The 16,379-nt window shown below is 49.3% G+C and overlaps 7 protein-coding genes across 7 annotated transcripts; 5 read left to right on the top strand and 2 right to left on the bottom strand.

Annotated features, from left to right (window-relative positions):
- Window positions 1-375: 375 nt before the first annotated feature.
- On the top strand, window positions 376-1,478 carry GCG54_00005794 (Acyltransferase mokF; the record flags this gene model as incomplete). The annotated part of the gene is made up of 3 exons (XM_045405810.1): window positions 376-778; window positions 838-1,269; window positions 1,342-1,478. The coding sequence occupies 3 exons, from the start codon at window positions 376-378 to the stop codon at window positions 1,476-1,478; spliced, it is 972 nt and encodes a 323-aa protein (XP_045264208.1).
- Window positions 1,479-2,333: 855 nt separating this feature from the next.
- GCG54_00005795 (uncharacterized protein) lies at window positions 2,334-3,511 on the top strand (the record flags this gene model as incomplete). The annotated part of the gene is made up of 3 exons (XM_045405811.1): window positions 2,334-2,564; window positions 2,635-2,887; window positions 2,955-3,511. The coding sequence occupies 3 exons, from the start codon at window positions 2,334-2,336 to the stop codon at window positions 3,509-3,511; spliced, it is 1,041 nt and encodes a 346-aa protein (XP_045264209.1).
- A 659-nt stretch (window positions 3,512-4,170) lies between these two features.
- GCG54_00005796 (putative branched-chain-amino-acid aminotransferase) lies at window positions 4,171-5,151 on the top strand (the record flags this gene model as incomplete). Its single annotated transcript, XM_045405812.1, has 1 exon — window positions 4,171-5,151. The coding sequence occupies one exon, from the start codon at window positions 4,171-4,173 to the stop codon at window positions 5,149-5,151; it is 981 nt and encodes a 326-aa protein (XP_045264210.1).
- Window positions 5,152-5,557: 406 nt separating this feature from the next.
- GCG54_00005797 (D-amino-acid oxidase) lies at window positions 5,558-6,872 on the bottom strand (the record flags this gene model as incomplete). The annotated part of the gene is made up of 5 exons (XM_045405813.1): window positions 5,558-5,867; window positions 5,937-6,340; window positions 6,400-6,598; window positions 6,666-6,785; window positions 6,844-6,872. The coding sequence occupies 5 exons, from the start codon at window positions 6,870-6,872 to the stop codon at window positions 5,558-5,560; spliced, it is 1,062 nt and encodes a 353-aa protein (XP_045264211.1).
- Window positions 6,873-8,265: 1,393 nt separating this feature from the next.
- Window positions 8,266-10,756, top strand: GCG54_00005798 (putative transcriptional regulatory protein; the record flags this gene model as incomplete). Its single annotated transcript, XM_045405814.1, has 8 exons — window positions 8,266-8,306; window positions 8,361-8,596; window positions 8,657-8,782; window positions 8,842-9,370; window positions 9,399-9,715; window positions 9,777-9,952; window positions 10,008-10,188; window positions 10,242-10,756. 8 exons carry the CDS (start codon window positions 8,266-8,268, stop codon window positions 10,754-10,756), a joined length of 2,121 nt encoding a protein of 706 aa, XP_045264212.1.
- A 493-nt stretch (window positions 10,757-11,249) lies between these two features.
- Window positions 11,250-13,036, bottom strand: GCG54_00005799 (uncharacterized protein; the record flags this gene model as incomplete). Its single annotated transcript, XM_045405815.1, has 4 exons — window positions 11,250-11,593; window positions 11,647-12,505; window positions 12,558-12,895; window positions 12,958-13,036. 4 exons carry the CDS (start codon window positions 13,034-13,036, stop codon window positions 11,250-11,252), a joined length of 1,620 nt encoding a protein of 539 aa, XP_045264213.1.
- A 1,930-nt stretch (window positions 13,037-14,966) lies between these two features.
- On the top strand, window positions 14,967-15,494 carry GCG54_00005800 (uncharacterized protein; the record flags this gene model as incomplete). The annotated part of the gene is made up of 2 exons (XM_045405816.1): window positions 14,967-15,268; window positions 15,368-15,494. 2 exons carry the CDS (start codon window positions 14,967-14,969, stop codon window positions 15,492-15,494), a joined length of 429 nt encoding a protein of 142 aa, XP_045264214.1.
- Between the last annotated feature and the right edge of the window lie 885 nt (window positions 15,495-16,379).

A 16,379-nucleotide genomic window follows, 5' to 3' on the forward strand; every position in this document is an offset into this window, starting at 1 on the left:
TCTTTGTTGTTTCGTTTTCTCTGAAGCCGTAGATTTCAAGATTCAGCCTTAGCTGAAATGCCGGACGACCGCTTCTCAAAAGTAGCTCTGGCACAGTTTTGCTATCATCCATCCACAACCTGCCTGGTCCAGAACAGGCATGTTCAGTGATGGGCTCAACATGTCCGCAACAGGAGATATTTACAATGCTTGCAACCCCACCCTCCTCGGCTGCACACCACCGAAATTATACCTTTCATCCTCTATGCGCCTCAGAACCATAGAGAGCCTGATGTTACAGAAATACACATGCCAGCTTTTGTGCAAACACGAATATTGATAGAGGACGTTTACCGCCTAACGTCAACCCACGCAACGCGAGACAAATTGGCCAAGATGCCCGCCATGACTGCAGCTTCGGCACAAGGCCTGCGCGATCTTATCGACCAGTACACGACGGGGGAAAATCCGAAACTTCCGGGGGTTGTGTATTGTGCATTTGGACAAGATAGTCTTCCGATATTCCAGCATGCATCCGGGAAGAAGGGCTTGTCGACAACCCAGCCAATGACGTTGGACACCACATTTTGGCTCTTATCATTCACAAAGTTGATAACTTCCATAGCTTGTATGCAATGCGTGGAGCGAGGCTTGCTCAAGCTAGACGACGCAGACCAGCTCGAAGAGTTGGCACCGGAATTACGTCATGTGCAGGTGCTCCAGAGGACAGCCGAAGGAGACTTCCACTATGTTCCGAAGAAAAGTCGTATCACCTTCAGGATGCTTCTGAACCACACAGGTATCCCATCCAAAGTCTCAAACCGCTCATAGTCACTTGCTGATATACATGCTTCGCAGCTGGTTTCGGGTACGCCTTTGAAGATGACAAACTGGCTGAGGTAGCCCGTCCGGTCGGCCTGGACGATTTCTCCTGTGACAGATTTGATGTCATCAGCCGCCCACTGCTGAACCAGCCGGGTGAAACATTTCAATATGGGACATCAATGGACTGGGCGGGCATCATTGTCGAGCGTGCTACAAGAGTGTCCCTAGAAACGTACTTTCAGGAGAACATATTCGGACCCCTCGACATCACCAGCATCACGTTTCAACCTTCGGAAGAGACGAAATCACGATTGGCTCATATGCATCAGAGAGATGTTGACGGTGGATTTTACGAGATAGATCACATTTACAGAAAGCCCCTGATCGTGAAAACGCAGGAGGAAAAGGGCGACCTGTTTTGCGCTGGGGGGCATGGATGCTTTGGCAAGCCAGCAGAGTTCTCTCGTAAGTCTCTACTTTCAAAGCGGTTATGAGAATCGGTTGTTTTTGGGAAGTGCTGTGTTGACTTGGACACAGGTATCATCGCGCTGCTCCTGAATGATGGCCAAGATGCCAGGACGAAGGCGCAACTGCTGAGACCGGAAACAGTAGGCGGTATGCGAACTGAATTGTTTCTGAGCCTTTTGTACAACCAAGTTTCTGACGTCGTCTAGAGATGTTCACCGATCAAATTCCTGACAAGCCTCGCTATTCTAGTAAATTCATCCCGGTTTCAAAGCCAACACTGGCAAGACCCACCCCGCTGACCCCAATGCCAGAGGATCATACTGAAGGCTGGGGGCTTTCGTTCTCAATCAGTCACCAACCGTCATCAACCGGAAGGCCGGCAGGGACCGCCTCCTGGGAGGGCCTTGCGAATCTCTATTGGTTTGCAGACCGTACGAACAAGCTTGGCGGAATCATTGCAACACAGATTGCACCTTACGGAGGTAAGCACAAGCGTTGATTAATGTTTCTTTGTTGCCGTCAACAAGACGCAGCGTTGACCAAAGTCATTATCACCAGATCCGTATGTTCTTGAATGCTCAGACAAGGTCGAAACTGAGATTTACAACATCATTGCTCCCAGAACTACTGAGTAGAGCCGTGACGCAGCTGGATGGGGCCGACAATTAGCAACACCTGCCATTGTCAAGTCTTTCAGGTTAGAGTGTACTTACTCTGCTTTTGCGAGGCTATACGCAAGATCATCTTTTGGGTATTAAATCACGTTTTCATGAAAAGCATTTTCCAAACATCATTATATAAATGCGGGGAATAACCATCTACCGGCTCTTGTAGCTTGCTTCGGGCCGGTGTGAAATCTTCAGAGCTTCAACCCCGTCTTTTTATGCAACCTAAGTCAAAAAAGGCAATTTGGTGATCCAGGTAGCTTGATCTCTTCAAAAGACGACATTATCCCACACCCGCACTCACTCCATTTCCTTCAGAATTGAATCGGTACTTCAATTGTTCGAGACTTGAAAATCATGCATTCTGCTGCTCATGCTCGTGTTCTCGCGTCAGTCATGGGTTCGCCAACGGTTGCGACGAGTTCTGCTAAAGAGCGTCAACATAAATTCGATGAGCTAGTGAATGCTCTCCTATCTGACCCGCCGTCAAAGTTCGACCCGTTTCGTATATACCGCAGTCACTATACATCCGACGATATTGATATAGAGGTTGATGTACTCCTCCCAAAGTCGATGAAGACCCAAGGCGCAAGGCCTCTGATTGTAAGAATTCATGGAGGGTTTCTGGTATGTTCAGTCACTGCCTTTGGGCTCCAATTGTCGGGCTGGGAGTCACTAAAAGTTAATCGTCTCATAGGTCACAGGCTCGAGCCTTTTCCCCGCTTGGTTCACCACGTGGATTTTGGACTACGCTGAATTTCACGATGCCGTGATTGTCAGTCCCGATTATCATTTGCTTCCAGAAGCGAAGGGAGTTGACATATTGCAAGACCTCAGTAACTTTTGGTCATGGCTCAGCAGCGGTGGTGTCGAGCATTCGCTGGCAAGCGTCGGCTTGAGCAACATCAAGCTTGATCTTGATCAGTTGCTGGTTGTAGGCGAAAGCGCCGGTAAGTCGAAACTGCTTGCTCTGAGACGGCAACTGAACTGACATCGCTGTCTTTTTGGTGCTATTAGGTGGATATCTTGCCCTGCAATCGGTTCTCCACGGTTTCGCTAATCCCCGTGGTATGATCTTGGCGTATCCTATGATCGATCTTGAATCGCCGTATTACACCAGGAGATTCAACAAGCCAATCGTCGGGGTTCCAAACTTCCCGGATGAGGTCATTCACGAGTTTCTGACTTCTCCATTGTCTGGAAGCAGGAAACTTTTGACAGCAGCTGACCCCCCAACACGACTCGACTTGGCCATGGCAATTGTGCAAAATGGAAGGTTTCTTGAGTTCTTAGGCACAGAGAACGAATTATTTCCTCTCCGGCTGTTGACCACAAACGGACGCAGAGACCGACCCATCCTCCCGCAATGCTTCATCTTGCATGGTGAAGAGGACTCCGCAGTACCCGTTGAGGGGACAAGGAAATTTGTGGCACGTCTGAAGACAGTAGACCCATCATCTCATGTGCATTTGGCAATTCGGCCTGGGGATCACGGTTTTGACTCAAGCGCGAAACTTGGTGATGAGTGGTTGGCAAAGGGCCTTCAAGGTGTGACGGACGCTTGGCTCAACTAGGTAGTTTAGAGTCAAATGGTCATTTGCCTTCAAGCAGAGATATGCCTCCAATGCAATCGCAACCCAATATTTCCCGCATTGAATTATTATCATTCCGTGCCGTATAACCCCTAGTGTTCTTGGCTTTTGCAATGGAGAACCCCGCACGTTGAGAATGGATGTAAACGTGGATTACGCCGAAGACTTGGCAAAATCGCGCTTTCTCCACATTAGGAAATATTAGGAAAGATCAACACTGACTAGAAGACCTATGATGACTTGGCACTAGGTGAGATTCTACCTCAAGGATCTGGGTGCAGGCCTTCACAGCGAGACCAGCCTCTCTATTTCGGGACATATTTGCAGTGTTGCACGGCTGTGGGGAATGGGCCTCCGCATCCAACAGACTGCCTCGCGATGCGTCACTGCAGCAAAAGTCATAATCTGGGCCATGATAAGAGATCACAGCATCTGCGTTCGACTAGATCTCAAGGTCAACGAGCGAAAATCAAGAACAATAAGCAATCATCAATCATCAATTGCCAACCATCTTACTCAGTCAAGGCACTCCAAATAATTCGTTTTCGTCGTTCAAATCGACTTCTCTTCACAAGCCCGCTGCCGGTTAATCTTTCATTCTCTTTCGCCCTCCGCCACAGGCTGAACCACGATAATCCAAAATGGCTACGATGGACAAGATCTTTGCTGCATACCAGCAGCGACAAGCAGTCCTGGAGAAGTCCACCCCCACCAATCCCTTTGCCAAAGGCATCGCATGGGTTGAGGGACAACTCGTTCCACTCGCAGAGGCACGGATTCCTCTTATGGATCAAGGATTTATGCACAGCGACTTGACCTACGATGTCCCCTCTGTGTGGGATGGTCGCTTCTTCCGCCTAGACGACCACCTCAGCCGTTTGGAGGCCAGCTGCACCAAGTTGCGTCTCCGACTTCCTCTGCCCCGCGAAGAAGTCAAGAAGATCCTTGTCGACATGGTAGCTAAGAGCGGTATTCGCGACGCCTTTGTGGAGCTCATTGTTACCCGTGGCCTGAAGGGCGTCCGAGGCGCGAAGCCGGAGGATCTACTGAACAATAATCTGTACATGTTCATTCAGCCTTACGTTTGGTGCATGGACCCCGAGGACCAGCCTCACGGAGGCTCCGCAGTCATCGCACGAACTGTCCGCAGGGTTCCTCCAGGTGCCATCGATCCCACCGTCAAAAATCTCCAGTGGGGTGACTTGGTGCGAGGTCTCTTTGAGGCTTCTGACCGAGGCGCTACGTATCCCTTCTTGACTGACGGCGACTCTAACCTTACTGAAGGCTCTGGATTCAATATCTGCCTCATCAAGGACGGCACTCTTTTTACACCTGATCGCGGTGTCCTTGAGGGTGTGACGAGAAAGAGTGTTCTTGAAGTTGCTGAGGCAAACAAGATCCCTATCCGCAAGGAGGTCGTTCCCGTCGAACTTGCCTACCAGGCGGATGAAATACTGATGTGTACGACGGCTGGGGGCATCATGCCAATTACCAAACTTGACGACCAGCCTGTCAATGGAACGGGTAAAGTTGGGCCTCTGACGAACAAGATCTGGGATGGATATTGGGCGTTGCATTACAGCCCTACGCACAGCTTTGAGATAGACTACAGTGCTGCTTAGTTTCAATTAAAAGATGACGGTTCATTTCAAAAACATGAAATACGTTGCTTTCCATTGGGTTCTACCAAAGTGCGGTGGCAACGACATCTATCCCGGGATCATACACGTGAGGTTCAAGCATGTATCAGCAAGGGATACAATATTTAGACTCGAAACGATAAGCAGGAATGCTGCAATATACAACATCAAATGTTCTAAACCGTTCTTGTATGTTCGCAAAATTTAAAAATGCTGCCACGTCCCCTCCTGCGAAAGAGGCGTCTGTTCGTCTTACATAATGAAAGTAGTAGGTAGGGACAAAGAGAAAGCACAAACAGGACCACGAGTATGGACGTATTATGAGCGGAAGCTTTATTTCTTACTTGTAACAAATGAACCCAAGGCTGCTGCGTATCAATTAACACCCTCACAGGCGCGACCGTAAGCCTGCATGCTGTAGATCTTTCAAAGCGGTCGCAGCAGCCTCCACTGCCTCCAACGCCATGCCGTATCCAGCCTGAAACCCAGTACCTCCAGCTCCGTAATTATGTACGATCAAACCCTGCCTACCGTCTACGTCAACCTGAACACCCTCAACGCGAGCACCGCCTTCGCGTGAGGGTCTTAGCCCAGCAACAACCGCAAGTACTTCAGAATCCTTCTCACGAAGCTCGCTACTCAACTTGTGGGTCCGATCCATAATGGAAATGGTCTCATGATAGTATGTAGCACCGTCACTTGTTATCAAGGGTGAGCTCACGCCAACATGTAGGTTCTCAACGATGAGCTCCAGACAATGAACTTACCCACTTCCCTTCTGCATGTATCCTCCCAATATGGCATTTCCGTTTGATCCAGGCCGAGGGATCACGTAGGTCTCGTAGTCCTTGCCGTGCCTCATCACATTTGTTCGGACTTGCGGTGCTCTGACCAACACAACCTGGCCTCTGGTTGGGTAGCAGCGTTGGTCTTCAACGCCGGATAGTGTTTTGGCTGCGTTACCAGTGCAGTTGAACACGACCTTTGTGTCGAAGCTGAGGAAGCCGGATTGAATATCGGGAACCTTTTGCCGGATGAAACGTACACCATAACGATCCTTCAGCGTCCGGTAAAGGTATAGGAGGTGTGCAGGCGCATTCACAGTCAAAGTGGTGAAAGACACAGCAAATTTGACGCCTTCTGGAAGTTCCTCTAGAGGCAAAACTTTGAACTACCATAACCGTGTCAGCGCTTTGGAAATATCACAGTGGTCTTTGTGAAAGTCCTTACATCTTCAAGATAGTCAGACATGTGTTTTATCTTTTCGTGGGGAATCTCCTCATCCCACATTTCGATAGATGGAGTTCTCTTCACGAACGCCTCTTCCTCTGCCTCGGATGCCAGCTTGCAGAGATGGGAGTAACCAACGCGATCCCATCTCAACGCGTTGGCATCGCTGCCGGAGATGGCTGAAAAGTTGCAGCCGGCCCTGAAAGAGTCAGCCATGTCTTTGCCTGGATCACTTGACTGGTTCAATGAGTTCGAATCATCCTAACCATGGGGATGTATAAGTGACCGCAGTATCTCCAGGCAGGTATTCAGCTACGACCGTAGTAGATTTACCGAGGCCTGCCTTTGCCAACACCAGTGCAACGTCTAGGCCGATGATGCCTGCGCTTTTGAATTAAGTCAGTGACTCTTTCACGTTAATATTACGTGCTATTTCTCACTTACCCAACAATTACAATGCTTTCAGCGGGCATCGTAACGCTTGGGGAATATCAATCGGGCCAGAGTGACAGACGAGAGTGAGCTTCGGTTCAAGAGCTCCATGAAAAGGCTCCCCTGGAAAGACATGGTCGGTCTACTTTAGATCCTACGGCTGGTCACAAATTCATAGATTCGATATCTTTTAAGCCGTCTTCTTCGCATATTCGTTCGTTGGTGCATGCGACTTGGGGATATTTCCCAAAACGGAGAAATTCCTATCCTTCCTAAAGCAGACGGGCCCCGAGCGTTCACTTTGTTCAACGCAAAAGCCTGTTCTGGAACTACATCAAATACGTAATGTGTATGCAGAAATGTGTACGAAAGTCTTCTGATTGAAGAGATCTTCTGTGTTTCAATACTATCACGCGACATGTGACGTAGAATGGAGACGCTGAGCCTCGCGACTGGGTATAAATACAGTGGTGGCCCGTTATCGCCATCAATCCAGCATCGAGACGGCCAATCTTCTTTTGTGGTTCCCGATTCCTTCTTATCTACTCGGATGATCAAAGACCAAAACTCTTTTCTCTCAAAGTTGGCGGCGATAGATTTGGAAGATAACGATTCTTCAGGATAGCAGAAGCCTGACACAAGCAGAGGATGATGCACGGGACTCGCTCACTCGGCTTCTTGATAACGGCGCCATCCCGACCCGATCCCTGCACCCGATCCCTGCTCGGCTTCTCGGCCCCACATCAGGAGGGGCTGCTCCGGATCGAATCGCTAATTTCGGGTAAGACAGACGGTGTGATCTTCGCGCTTAAGATTCGACAATGATCTTCGTTATCTAGCCTTCGATGAGATAGGAATGGAAGTCAGAGACTATTAGGCCACCGACTCCGTGATCAAGCAGATATGCATGTGAAAGAGCCCACCGGGCCTGCAATGTGAAAAGTTCCTTATCAGAAAGCCTATCCTCTAGGCCAATGACAGATCTCCGTGTCCCAGGCAAACCCGTTCGAAGGGCTGAGTGTATATTTGAGGGCCGTTCATCAGGTGCACACAAGGCAATGGATTCTAACAGAATACGCGAGTGTTATGTCATTAAATAATTGGGAGTAGTTCCTGTGGACATACCACATTAGCTAAAGGTGTGTCATAGCGTCCTTCCCCGGATTCTTGCCGTCGTGGGGTCACGAGCTTGTCCGGCACGATTGTGTGTGATTTCGCGGGGTACGCGACTCTGTCCCCACTTGTCATCCACCCGCTATCAGCGTCTCTGCACTTCATCCATCGGTAGCATCTATCTTTGATATCGGCCGCGTGCGTTGTTATCAATGATTCCCGCTGCGAATCCATCTCGAATGCCTCATTCCTCGGCGTCAAACAAAGAGCCATTGTCCTTCTTGCTGCCCAACAGGCCTCGTTTTTGACCGTGCTTCGAAAATGGACGGTGGTCGGAGGAAGATCAGGCGGACTACGAACGCGTAAGACTCACTACAATCCTCCGCAAATCCAGATCTCACATGGATACTTTTCAGATGCATACCGTGTCGGACGAGCAAAATCAAGTGCACTGGTGATGAGCCATGTGCAAACTGTAGACGACGCGTGGTCAGATGCAAGTATGAGGATTCGGGCACCAAGGCATCGTCTTCAGAGAGATCGATTCACGTCAGAAGCGAAGATGATAGAGAAAGAAGAGCCTCGGACGTGTGTTCGACCGGAAGCAAGAGATCGTGTGATGCTGCTTTCGGCTCCGAGAACGATGACGACGGTGAGTGAATTACAAAGTTAAAGCACGTTCATCCCTTTTCTGACATATTTCAAGTTGCAGTATCGTCACCAAGAAGAGGTTCAAGAATAGTCCAATCTAGCGATGAAACACATTGTGTATACACAAGTCCCTTCACGTTGCCGTCCACGACGATCCGAAACACTCACCAAAACAAACGAAACTGGAGTAATTCTTGTTCTTTTCTGTCGTGTTGCACCTGAGACTAGCTAATGGGATCTTGATAGTCTGGCTGGCACCGTCTTCAACATGGTCTTTTACCGCCCGACTTACTCTGATGATGGCGGAGAAGCTCCAGCATGAAACTCCCTTCAGTGCGCCGAGCTTCCTCAACGACGAAATATATACTCTAAAGTGGAGTGCCGCAGGCGCAGATGAGCCGCCTAATATCAAAGGTCTTCCTTCCATTGAGCATGCTCTTTATTTATACAGCACAGTGAAATTTCACCTGGGTCAGAACTATCAATTTCTCGATGACGAGGTATTCGTCCAGAATGTCAATGAGTTCTACTATGGTAATCCCGTTCAAAAAGCAGCCGAGTCGCGGCTGTGGTTTGTTCAGTTTTTGTTGGTCTTGTCATTCGGGCAAGCCTTTCTTTCGAGATCGAAAACCCCCAAAGAGCCGCCAGGCTCCAAGTTTTTCATTCGTGCGATGTCACTTTTGCCTGATCCCTCGCTGTTGTGGAAGGACAGCCTTCTTGCAATCGAGGTTCTGGCCCTAGCCGGTCTGTACTTATACTCAATTTATCAAAGAGAGTCAGCACAGCTATATGTAAGTATACAGCTTTCTCGACGAGACTGAGCTGACGTTCATTTCCACATTCAAGGTTGCCCAGGCAATACGGATAGCCCAGTTGGAAGGCCTACACACCCAGCTGCCCGAAGAAGCCTTAGGATCTGACACAGTAGCCCGCTGTCGGAAGCTGTGGTGGACTCTTTACATCATGGACCGCCACTTTTCATGCTCATTGGGCGTTCCGATGAATACTCAGGATATTGACATTACAACTCTGCTCGATCCGCCCAGCATGGCATCACCTCAGGACACAACTCTGGGTTTGAGAGTAAAGCTATCTCATCTGCTTTCCTCCATCATCAACAGTTAGTCAATGTGCAGCCAGTATCACCTGCAGAGTTTGTTCACGACTAATGGCTTATTTAGCCGTTTACAAATCTGAAAAGACCCCGTTAGGCAAGTTTCTTGAGGAAACAAAGTCAATTCTACACACTCTGGCAGGACATGCCCAGGAGATCGAAAAGATCACTCGTGTCAAATTTCAAAACTCGGTGGACACGATGCCAAAAGGAACGAGAGATATTACTCTTCTATACCATCAAGTGCGGTCGCGCCAATCCCAACCTATGGGTTTTGCTGCTAACATCCAATGCCCAGTGCGTGGTCATCGCCACACGGCCACTACTTCTGTCAGCGCTTAAACAACGACTCGACCACTTTGGCCGAGGACTACCGGACCTGGAGGACTTCATGGCTCCACTTATCCCGTTGATGTCAACAGGAATCAAGTCAGCAGTTAAGACACTCCAGATCCTCTCTGGAGAGGATACTCTAATCGGTAAGCGTTTCCAGGCCACTCATCGAAATCGCATCAGACTTACCAGATAATAGAGGTCTTCCTTCCTTTCGATCTTGAATACGCATACGGTGCGGCGATTCATCTCACCATTGCAAATGCCTTATTTCCATCTACAACCGAAATAGACGGGCCAACACACGGCAGAGAAGCACATGCAATCTTGGATGACATGATCCACAAGGGCAACTCCGTGGCTGAAGTACGAAAGGCTGAGTTGACTCATCTGGAATTTCTTTTCAATGAATTTGCCATGCGGGCTAACCAACCTGGCGTTCAAACCTCGAGGCCCCGTGTTCGTTCGCTTCAACTGCGGCCATTCCCAAGTATCTGGGAGTCTTCAACCGCGGAACCTGATTTGGCTTCCATTACTACGCTCAGCGAGCCTCAGCCCCTGGTTTGCGCACCAGAAACGCCGAACAACGCCGAGTTCCTTGATAGTATTGGAATATCATCCGATGATTTCTTGTCTATTGTGGAACAGATGGGTGATCACGATGATGCGGATCTACCCTTCGCCATGCTTGATTTGTCTCAATTCTGGAAATAACCTAGAACAATAGACTTATAGAGGCTTTTCCCTCAATCTTTGTGGAGTTAAACAGCGTAATTCGGATGAAAGTATGGCTTGAATGTAATTTGATTCTTGTCCTGAACTCCTGTTTCCTCTTGTTTCGGTACATAGTGGCCATGCTCACGAATCAGTTCGTTCTTCCCACCGTTTCAAATTTGACTGTGATTCTTGTGATCAAATGAATACATACATCAACAATTGATGACTTTTTTCAACTGACCCAATGTCATCAGCGCGGCTCGTGAGCAGCATTACTGTGTTGAAAAAGCATTTAACTGCCCAGTATTAGCGGGTTTCTAGTTTACAAGAAGCTGTCATTCTGGTACGTTTATCTATCCATGCACGCTTTCCGTCACATTAGGATCCATGCTTTCTTTTGCTACGTATCTTACATGATGCTATAGTTCCGTGTTTTCTTTTTCCTTCTTCTCTGTATTCGAAGCGAATATGGCTCCTTCGGAGAGTATTACTACCAGCCAGTATGGTAATAGGGATCCCAGCTCTGATGCCTCTGGGCATTTGTTGTGTGTTGTTGTTGAAATGGTTGGTAGTTTGGGTCGTGCCACGCCATTTGATTCGAAGGTGTTGATGCGGGTGGAGAAGCGAGAGTTGTGGCAGACGAGGCATTTGTGGAAGTTTGTTTGAGATCATACATCGACGCTTGGCTGTAGACTGAAGTATGTCGCATATCGTAGGTCGAATCCCTATGAAGTAAAGGTCTCTCCTGACTTGGGTCAACCTGGGCAGTGTTTCCGACAAGCGAAGCGTGGTAGTCTGAGGGCATATGTCCTGACAGACTGTCTTCCAGGCCAACTGCAACAATGTCAGCATCCGATGGTTCCTCAATTCAAAGTTTGAGCACTCACAAGCCAAGATGTAGAACAGCTCTGCAACGACTGGAACCCAGGCAGCTAAGGCAAGTACCTGACCAAATGTCCACTTATCGTTCTTGTCGAGACCACCCGCCGCATCAATGATCTTCTGTCTGAAGTGCGTGAAGTAGGCGAGAATGCCCCACATGAGAAATAGGTTGATCCACGCAATCAGAAGGCGCCATATTGACCTCCATGTCTTGACCCAGGGCTTGTCGACCAAGCCAGGGATCTTGAAGCCTGTGGTCAGGAATATGGTGATGACAAGCCAGAGTAGAGGCATCCCTATGACAAGGAATTGGGTCGCCTTGACAACGTGCCAGTATTGCGAGCCGCGCTGGTCGCAGTCAAAGTTCTCGTGGCCACTCTTGCGCTCCGCATAGTCCACCTCAGCTCTCGGCGCCATATAGACTACGGATGCGCTCAGGCCCCAAAGAATGAACAACACAGCGCGATGAAGCCACTTCCGATGGCCGTCATGCTTTACTAAAGCATAGAGTAGCATGACTGGGAATACCGAGAAGTTGGAGGCAATCAGGGAGAGCGCCATTTCATAGACGGCTTCGCCTGAAGGCAGATCCGGATTGACCTTTTCTCTCTCCTCTTTGTTGGTGATACTGGAATACAGCGCCGCCCCCAGCATGGCGACGGCAATCAGCATAGCGCCGCTTAGGAACATGTCCAAGGAGCCGCGGAAAGAGTCAAGGATTCGTTCGCTGATAGTCTGTGGTTGGCCAGCTTGTCTCTTTTTCTTGTACGTATTTCTGTTGATGTATCGGATCGACTGGTGGACGGTGAAGGCGATGAGATATATCGTCCCTAGAAGCGCTTCGAGGAAATAGGACACCACTACCTACAAACACATCAGCCCAAACTGAACACTTACGCACATGAGAGACACCTACTCCAATACCACATAGATCCTGACTCCCTGTATATCCGACAGCTTTGCAAAAATCGGCCTCGCACTTTTCTTTCGGGCCCCAAAGAATGGTATCGTTGAATCGCTGGCTAAACTGATAATATTTGGGGGAGGTGGCGTTGGGAATAGGAGTGTGCATCATGTTGTAGGCGAAGAAAGAAGATACATCGGCGTACCACGTAGTCAGACTGGTATAGTTACTGGAATTATCGGGTATGGAGTTGAGAAAGAGTATCATCGAGAGTTCCATGCTCATTCCGCGTGTCGAACTTGGGTCCCAAGGGTCAGGTTGTACCAATGCTCCGAGCCATTGACCCCATGCTATTTTCGTTGTGAGCTACATCACCGCAATCAAAGCTGGTAGAGATTAGGAGGCTACCTACCAGTGCAGTTGTTATGGAAGTTTAGCTGGTCCCAGGTCAAGTTGCCTGGAACCCAAAGGTCTTGATCGATGTTGGCCATAATGGGAGATCCTATGCACGATGCCCTTCTGGCTGGCCCTCTGCCAAGTTATGGTCGTATTATCACCCTTGGGATGCAGTCTGCCAGGGTATAAGCTGCCGATTTGAGGGGAAAAGCTGGGCAGGGGCATCTGCCGGGAGGGGGGAGACAGACATGCTTATATCTAAGCTCGCCGCGAGATCGACACCATTTCAGGTCACAACATTCCGGACGCAAATAATCCCCGGCATACAGCCGCAGATTTTCTGTCCTTTCACGGCTCAGATCATCTGAAAGACCCCTCATAGCTTCCGGCCGGGATGATGTAGCTGAACAGCTGGGGCTGACAGCTAAGACAAAAAGGGAGCAAAAATCGAGCCTAAGTCTCGTGGTGAGATTAACTAGCGTAAGCCACAGTCCCCCAACTGAATTACGAGTTCCGCAGTTGCACAAGGCTGGCCATTCACAGCATTCTGATTCCGCCAAACTCGCTTGGGAATTTTGCGCTGCTCGCGCTAGCGGCTTTGGGCCGCGCAGCTGGCCGTTGGGGTTGGAAATTCGACGGTGCCGGCGGTTAATGGCGCTCGTTCTCCGTGCGGGAAGGTTGGATGTCGCTGACGGCATGAGTGGATTCGAGTCACAGTACTTTGAGGTCAAAGGTTTATGCCTGGCATTCCGTTTCATTAAGTCTGACTCTACTAGCCCAAGGGCTGATTACGATGCTGTGTGCGGACGTGCCTATCGCGATTGTATTTCCTGGGAAATCCACGGCCTTCCCCTTCCGAATACTTGCAGCCATTGTGAGGGCAGAAGTAAGGTAAGAAACCCTCCACACTTTCAGGATGTCTGTCCTCCCGATGGCGGCGTAGATCCTTCCTGTAAACAAATGTTGAAGAGCAACCGTCTTCTGTGCACTTGAATTGTCTGGCGTGTTTCTTGATGCATCGGCTTCAACCAAAATTAAATCACCTCTTGGCTAATCTCGAGAGAGACTTACTTGAGCAGGTATCGCTTCTGGTGAACACGTTGGCATTGGTTGCATCGCCAAGGGCCAGACTCTCCATCATGGACCCCAATGGCTTCCTCAGCGGACGCATCGTCCTGATAGTTGTTATTGCCAGGATATTGGTGTGTTTCTGGTAAGGACTGTTGAGGAATAAAATTCCTCTCGACTTCGATTCCATTTTGCCCATGATTCTCCTGCTCCCCGTCGATATGCCCAGCAGGCTGAAGAAAGCTAGACGCAGTGCTCCAATCATATTCTTCGAGTGGCCCTCCACTACCGGTCTGAACCCACAGAGGATCAACGGTTTCGAGAGACTGATGATGATGATAAAAGAACCCTAGACCAGTCGAGCCTGAGGGGTCTGAACTTGAGATTAAGGCCTACCCAAGAAAGAGTTGAAGGAGTGGTAAGCCTGCTGGATGGTGATGGCAAGAACAAGAGTCCAAGGGCTAAACTTCAAAGCAAGAAAAGAGTGATCTGGTCGGCAACGAAGGTTGTGGAAAAGAGTGGCAGGCTTCGCACAACATGTGCCGGCCGTGGGGAAGGAATAGAAATGCCGGAAATGAGCACGTTGGTTGGGGGAGGTATTTATCGCCGGGAGCGTTCTGAGCAAGATGACAAGCGCCCAGTATGATTGGACGCGTGGAATGGTAGGCCTCAACTCTATCTCCTCGGTGACCATGGCCCATGTGTCTTCATGTATTGTGAAATTTTATTTCTTGTAGGCCTCATCTGATGTGCAATAACCAATGACAACAGAGATGGCATTGGTTTCGTGGTACCCGCGGCTAGGTCCTGACAGACCGAGTACTTCAAATGTTGCTTTCATGGATTTGTATTAAATGGTAATGGAGGAATTCCGTTTTCTTTTCCTTCCACAATCCAGCAAGTCTCTCCGAACTATTTTCTTTCTGTGGCTGAACATCAATCAAGTAATTAGACGCCATGTCTGCACTACTTTGCTGCGAGTCCCTCAAGCCCTACAAGGCTCTACATACCGATCATGAGGTCAGGTTCACTCAATTCATGGCCTGGGCCAAAGACAGCCAGCCGACAGTCATAGAAGCAACTCCCAAGATCGATAGTTCCAACCGGATTCCTCTCTATGCAATCCAGCTGGTGCGTCAAGTCAACTATGGGCCGCTAGAGAGCAAGCGATACTTTGTCAACTTTGCGGATTGCACCCATTCATATGTCGAGGTCGCTGAAGACTTCTTGATCCAAATCAACTTTCAGAAGGTCAATTCGTATGGAACCTCCCTTTCTTCCTCCTTCCACGACGAGTCCTTCTCGCATTGGACGGTTCTAGACTTAGGAAAATGCCCCTGCTGACAAGTCTTATTCAGGTTCAAGAACTTCAAATGTGACATTCACGATAGGTTTTTCGAGATCAACCTGTATCAGAAGGACCCCGTCAATAAGCATCATTGGAGGGCTAATCTGGCCCGGCCTGCCAGCACTATCGACCTCTGAGACTCGGGAGATGTCTATTTTTGAGCGTATCCCAACGAGCAACACATGGTGTCAGTAACGTCTGGGAGTTTCCGTTGCTGTGGGTTTCCTTGTCTGGCACATGTGCCACGGTCTAATAAGGACAAACAAGAGTCGATCACTTTACTGACGCCAGGTGCATCTCGATGGGGTACGCTTTCCGCGGCGATCAGACTGTGATAAGCTTAAAATTGGAAACATTTTCTCTTCGGCTTCTGCGCATACACTAAGGCTTTGTGAATCTCTTTCATTGCCATTGGTCCGACGTGACACTCGCCCCCAATACCTAAGATATTGTGCATCTCCAGCGCGCAAGCTGGCCACCTAACACCGGCATACAGGCTTTGGGTACCTATATTTGGTTTCAACCGGACGAAATGGCGCTGTGGCTGGAAGTGCGCATGTATTCATGTCCGCCGAAGCGCCACATCGCATGGAGTCTTGCCCAGCGCGCAAGCCCCTGGATCGAACGAGCAAGCAAACTTCCCTTGGCGTCACGGCCAGGGTGGTTTAACGTCGTGTCTTCCAACCTACGCCTCTTCGCATGGCTGGATTTGGGGTTCTTAGTGTCGCCCGCAAGGCATTCTCTGCTCCCTAAAGTGGTTTTTGTTTTGTCTATTGGTTGCCATAGTGGCTCCCCTCGTAGCATCCTGTGCTTTCTTGTTTTCATATCGCATCGCAACCGGCCAGCCACGATCAAAGTTGGAATGGCGGACTCTGCTATGGTTTCGGCATGTCTCAGATCCGATCGACAACGTCCCCAAAGATGACTTCACCGAGTGCAGCACAGAGGCATACCAACTAGAAAACCAAGCGAGTCGTGAAGTGACCTTTTAGGGACTTACATATTATTGGACGTTGAGTGGT

The sequence above is a fragment of the Colletotrichum gloeosporioides genome (assembly GCF_011800055.1).
Source record: "Colletotrichum gloeosporioides strain Lc1 chromosome Unknown consensus_47, whole genome shotgun sequence".
Taxonomy (NCBI): Eukaryota; Fungi; Ascomycota; class Sordariomycetes; order Glomerellales; family Glomerellaceae; genus Colletotrichum; species Colletotrichum gloeosporioides.